Genomic DNA, 6,127 nt, shown 5'->3' with positions numbered 1-6,127 from the left:
CTCTTTTTAAAAGAAAAATTAAATGTAGAATACCCCAAGTATAGGGTGTAGCAAAGTAATATTCTCGGTGAGTCCGAGATTGAATCCACAGAAATTTGACAGTGAACAAAAACTAAAAGCTAAATAATATTTGGATTGACAAAAATATAACTAAGGCATTAGGATTCAGCCTAGCACTTAATCATGCATTTCTTAAAATCACCTATTATCTCAGTTAGATCTGAGTAAAGACCTAACCGGAAAGTGGAGCGGTGAAAATACCAATTAATCGTTAATAAAATAGATTTAGTTTCATGGGCAGCATTACAGTAATTTTATTTTAAACTACAGGGATTTCTAAGCATATGTTATACCTGGGGAAAATAATAAATCAAAAGAAATATATAAGTTTGAAATAATTTCTATAGATTTACTGCACCATAAATTAAATCAAAAGGATTAAAATCCCATTGATGATTAAAAGAAATATATGAAGAAAATGCTAGATTTTTTCCTAGCCTTAGCTAAAAAAGATTTAGCTATCCATATGAGATGCAAGCATTTTTATAAAAGGGATTAGCATAGAATAAATAAAATAAAGCATAAATTCCTTTTTTTTCTTTTTCCTTTCTTCTCTTAAGAAAACAGAGGGCTCTGTTTTCTTTCTTTTTTTTCTTCTCTCTTCCGATGGTTCCCTGGCTTCCTCTCCTTCCTGAATGGCCTCCCTCCTCCTTTTCCTCCACCGGATGGGAAGATCGGAAGAGGAGATGCAAATGGTTGGTCTCCGTCCTTCCCTTCTCCCCTCCCTCGCCCGGTTAGCTTCCTTCCTCTTCCGTCGGTGCTGGCCTCCTCCTCTTCCGTCGGTGCTGGCCTCCTCCTCTTCCCGAATGGCCTCCCTGGATGCCTCCTCTCCCTTGCTCGCTCGGCTCCATCTTATAGCATGTTGAAGAAGCTGGAACGCTGCTAGGACGAACCGAACAGATGGGGAGCGTTGAACGTGGAGGCTACACGGGCTGATGGCTTGAATGCGGACGGTTTGGGACTCTTCGGCTGCTGGGATGCTTCCACTGTTGCTTGGAATGATCCGGTTGGGAGACAAGAAGCCATGCGGAAGGTTTGATGTCACAACGCTTGAGATGCCATGGACGGACGTTGGGATGCGGCTGGGAAGAAACAGGGGACACGGAAGGATGCTAATGAGATGCCACGATGCTTGGGAGATCCATGGTCGGTTGGGAAGATGAGATTGGAGGGAGTTGGATCGGCTGAATGGGAAGAAAATGTGAACCGTTGGGATGTTGAGAAGACTTCTCGGCTGGGATTTATCGCTGGGAACGTTGCTGGGATGGTTCCGCTAGGGTGTTGCTTCACGAATGAAAGAAAGAGCCAGTTGGGAGTTTGGGAGACAGGAAGCCATGCGGCTGTTTGGAAGTTGAGAAGACTTATGGAACAAGTTGAGATTTAATTTCTGGAAATGAAATGGAGGACTCGGCTTGGGGATGATCCGGTTATTGGGATGCTTTTGCTACTGGGACGGTTCTGCTGGACCACATGGATGGCCGTTGGGGTGTTGAACGTTGCAAATGAGCTTGGGAACGGACGTGGTCACGAACGTTGCTGATAGAAGCCACGTGCGGAGATGGGGAGCGTGGAACGCAGAGGCGACTCGGGCTGATGGGCGTTGGGCTCAAACTCAGCATTTTTGAGTCTCTTGAATTACTTGCACTCAAACATAAATAAAATATTAATTAATTAATTTCATTAATAAAGATTAGCTATAATATTAATTAAAATGGTATGAAGATTGTACTTTTGTGCTCTCATCATCCATCTTGGTATTGACTTTCTTCAATTAATTGTATGCTCTTATTCATCATCTTTGGAGGTGTTAAAGTCTGAATGTGTGGCTTGCTTTTTCTTCACATTTTGGTTGGCAGCTTTGGGATAAAGTGACTTGGGTTGCACTATCATTCCTTACACTATTAGCTTTAGCTCTACAGATTTTTTTTTTTTTTTTTGAAGAGAAAGACAGAAGCAGATTTGATCCATCTCTTCAGCATGAGACCACCACCTCCCCAAAATTATCAGTTGTCAGCAATCTTTCCCTAGAAGCCAACCAGAGAAAAATCAAACATTCTCCTGAATACCAATCTTCCATACAACTAAATGACAACCAACCAGCGTGCCTCCAAAGTGTAAAAGCATAAACTAAACAAACAAACGTTCCATACAGTGGACATACACTACCCGCAGACTTCCAGTCCAATAGCCCAAGACCCACTCGACAACAAATCTCATTTCCATGCAAAGCACCACCCTGAAAACAAGAAAGACCTCGTCTTAGCAGCAAACCAAGAACTACACAGCCATGGTTTGGAAACTGAGGTATAAGATTTATAGCCACTCAAGTGCTAATGCTACTTGTCTCTGATATGGATCCGTTAGGCTTTTGCAAGACGCTAGTTGGTGAAGGAGTTGAGGTTGATGAACGTAGCGCTTCGGCCAGTGGACCACCCATTGACGCCTCCCCATGGTTCCCCCATGATGACCAATTCGGCGGAGGTGGCTGCACCCGCCCATATCCATTGTCTCTGTTGCTGCCCGGTCCTGGTTTGTCATCATTTCCGGTGGACAGTTTCAGGGAGAAATCTGATGATAAATTTCCAGGATTGGAGATTGAGAGGTGAGTTGTAGAAGCTGCAGGTCTAGCATTGTTCGATGTGTCGGTAATGAGCTCTTGCTGTGATCTCGGCCAGTCATCAAAAAACCTACGAAGAACATGGCCATCCGGTTTGTCGTCATGAAACTCCGGGGAGAAGCAGCTGCCACAGTAGCTCTCTAGGAGGCTCCCATCAACTGTTTTAGCATCTGGCGGCCTACAAAACAATATGAGAAGCAAACAAAATACTGTTGGCTGCAAAAGAGCTAAGAGAATAGCTTACAGGACAATAAAATAGGATCCACTAGAGACGAAGAATACAGCAGCCTAAAATCCTTATTTGCAGGCAAAGTCATGAACATGTTCTGTTGAGTCAGTCACCAATTATATCGTTCACGCCTGAAAACTACAACCAAGGAAGAAGAATTGATGAAGGCCGCATTCAATTATTCAAAATCAAATGCTGCCCTTCTGACCTCACCTTGAATTAGTATCAAGCTGAGAAGAATAAACTACAGGTAGGATGGTACAAAAGTTGGCTTGCACATCTTAAGACGGTACAAATGGAAACAAGTAAAATCAATAGCAGAAACCTAGTTAACCCTGAAACATGATTGAAACTTGCAACATATTAAAGTCCTCAAACCACTGATAAAGAAATCAGAAGAACCACTACCAAAGAAAGTATAAGAAATCAACAGATGATAAATTTTCCCACTTATATAAAGAATACAGGAAGAAATTTCACCAGTGCCAGTGGTAGATGAAAATGGTACCTCTGGATAAGAGGGAGGATGTCAAGTGCAGTGGATGAATCAGATAAACTGAAATGGGTCTCTGTGGTCTTTGCTGAGGGCAAAGGGAGGGTGGTTTTTAAACCATTAATGGCAGTGGCTGTGGGGATTTCCACATGCTTTCTTGAACGGTTACGGCCTCGGTGCACATGGCGCTCGCAGTACTTTTGGCCCGTCACCACCTCTCTCGAGCACCTCCATTTCTTCCCATCTGTTCTCCTGCACCTCCCAGGCTCGGGGTCGACAACGTACCTTCCCCAGTACCCAGTCTGCAGCACTGTGGAGACCATATAGGCATCATATACAAGTCAAATTGATCTCATGAGTTTATTTTGAGATCTACAAAGCAAATTCCATTTTCAAATGGTATATAAATCTTGCATTGAGAAGACAAAGTAGAAAGGGAAGGAAGAAAATGTACCAAATAGAGCAGTATCTCTTGTTGCCAAACAAATAAGATCAATAATTAGCTCTGTAGAAGTGCTATGATAAGCTATTCACAACTCTGATTTTATGAACATATAACCCGCAATATACAAGCTCCTTAAGATATGGGAAGTTTCTTCCTAGGTTCTTATGATTTTTGGCTGGTGAATATTTCTCACGATTGCTTCTTTTTTCAAGAGAACTACAGATGTCCAAAAATCTCAAACAAGACCGGTCATTCTTTTGGAGTCAGATTTTTTATGTCACTTGCTTTAATAATGGTATCTGAGATCTGAAGCCAAGAGATCAGATTATGTAAACCCAACCCAGTTTATCCAGAGAAGAGAAAGGAATCAGGTAAGCAGAAACTTACATTAATCAGATGTCTGGGAAAAGAACATGAGGTGCGACCAACGTTGAACTAAGAAGAGGACACACTAAAGGGGAGACCAAGAAAGTTAGACTAACATAAGTGGCGAAAGAAGAACAGTTCATCTTAATGTCTGAGAAGAAAGTAGAAAATATGGAAAATAAAGGATACAAAGGGAGATTAATAATACCAGAAACAAGGGGACAGTAGAAGAAGAATTATCAGAAAGAGAAATTGCTTACAAAAGTAAACAACAGCAAAGTAATAAGAGTCATACAAAAAATTACTACAAGTACAGATCAACCAAGATCATACGATCGGTTTAAAAGAAATCATACAATTACAAACCCATCAGACATCAGGAGCAAGGAACAAGTACTCACTGGGTTGCTGGAAATGCTGGTAGTGATGGTGGTGGTGGTAATAGGGGGTTGCATCGAGGAGACTCCTCTTAATAGGTAGAATGAGCTCCATAGGAACAGAGGCCCCAGATATCATATATTTATATATCAGTGCCTGCAGCTCCAGCTCCTGCCACTGTGCCAGACTGAAGTATCCCCCAGCCTCTGCCCACCCACAAAAAAACACACATAAGAAAATGAAATCAGAAATGAGTTTAGAGAACCACCTCATACTGACTCAAGAGTAGAAACAACTGAAAGGAGGACAGGCAAAAACTCCACTTCTGGTGGAATCCTTTAGAAAGAAAGCGACTTACTAGGGACAGCAGTGGGTGCTGAGATTGGAGATGAAAACAGGGGAGACGTGTGGGTGGTGGTCTTGCGTTCAGCTGCAAACAGATGTAGAGCTGAGGCAGGTGGCTGCTGCTGATCCCCGAGCTGGAGCTTTGGGATTTTGGCAGAGTGCTCATCCTGCCGGTCTGACTGCTGTTGAGTTCTCCATTGATGGGATTCCATGAAGGCGCACTAGGGAGCTGAAAGGATGTGGCTCTGTTTCTATATTGGTTTGGTGGTCAGGCTTTATATAGTTCTCAGATGTTTGATGGGATGGGGACTCTTGGAGATTTTAGACGAGATTGCTGCAAGTATGGAGAAGAGAAGGATCTGTCCCTTCTGAAGGGGGCCTATGAAAGATCTGTTTCCTCTTTCTTGGATTGCAAAGCTGCCAATCTCTCTCTCTCTCTTTCTCTAAAACATACACTTGTGCAGTGGGAAAAGAGCATGGACGCTTAAGAAAGGGACACCCAGGCAGACAAATACACATGGAGTGAGAAAGGGAGTTACTCCTACCACCTGCTGCTTTTGCTGGGAAGTGACAACTGTTAATTATACTAATGAGAGAGAGAATAATCGGACGTGGGGGGGGGGGGGGGGGGGGGGGGGGGCGGTCTTTTCCCAGAGGGAGAGTGAGAGAGAAGTGGTCGGCCTCGTTGCCAGAGCCTTTTTTTCAGAGAAAAATCCAAGAGTCCAGCTAGTGGCAAAGGGCAATTGTGGCAAAGCCTCCATGGTAGCCATTTAGTTCCGACTTAAATTATCTACTAATGGTTCAAATTTTTATCATGTAGTTTTGTAATGGCTCTGCCTTTTTAATGACAAAAACTTCCCCTTTGGTCTGCAGCGACATACTTGTTATAAGTTCAAAAAAAAAAAAAAGAACCAATATGTTGTAGATAGATGAGAGGTATCAATTGCTTAAGCTCAAATTGTTGATAGTCTATGATGTATCTTGAATATCCTGGAAAATCATACTTTTTGAGCACTAAAAAACATGCTGAAAAATACTAATGTAAAAAGAATACTAGAGTAAGTTCGAAATGAAATTGGATCTATATCTTTTTTTTAATTGAAAAACAGAAAAAGAGGAGTAGTTGTCATAATTCTTTTATACTATAGCATAAATAATTTCAAGTGGCATGTATATCTCTATCTAGGTTTGAAT

At 42.1% G+C, this 6,127-nt stretch overlaps 1 protein-coding gene across 1 annotated transcript; it reads right to left on the bottom strand.

Annotated features, from left to right (window-relative positions):
* Positions 1-2,085: 2,085 nt before the first annotated feature.
* Positions 2,086-5,465, bottom strand: LOC103710134 (growth-regulating factor 3). The gene is made up of 5 exons (XM_039129861.1): positions 4,947-5,465; positions 4,612-4,794; positions 3,415-3,709; positions 2,401-2,855; positions 2,086-2,296 (listed from the first exon to the last, which is right to left on the bottom strand). Exons 1-5 carry the CDS (start codon positions 5,143-5,145, stop codon positions 2,274-2,276), a joined length of 1,155 nt encoding a protein of 384 aa, XP_038985789.1. The 5' UTR covers positions 5,146-5,465; the 3' UTR covers positions 2,086-2,273.
* Positions 5,466-6,127: the final 662 nt, after the last annotated feature.

The sequence above is a fragment of the Phoenix dactylifera genome, chromosome 9, assembly GCF_009389715.1.
Source record: "Phoenix dactylifera cultivar Barhee BC4 chromosome 9, palm_55x_up_171113_PBpolish2nd_filt_p, whole genome shotgun sequence".
Classification (NCBI taxonomy): domain Eukaryota; kingdom Viridiplantae; phylum Streptophyta; class Magnoliopsida; order Arecales; family Arecaceae; genus Phoenix; species Phoenix dactylifera.
This window is presented reverse-complemented; position numbering and strand designations above follow the sequence as displayed.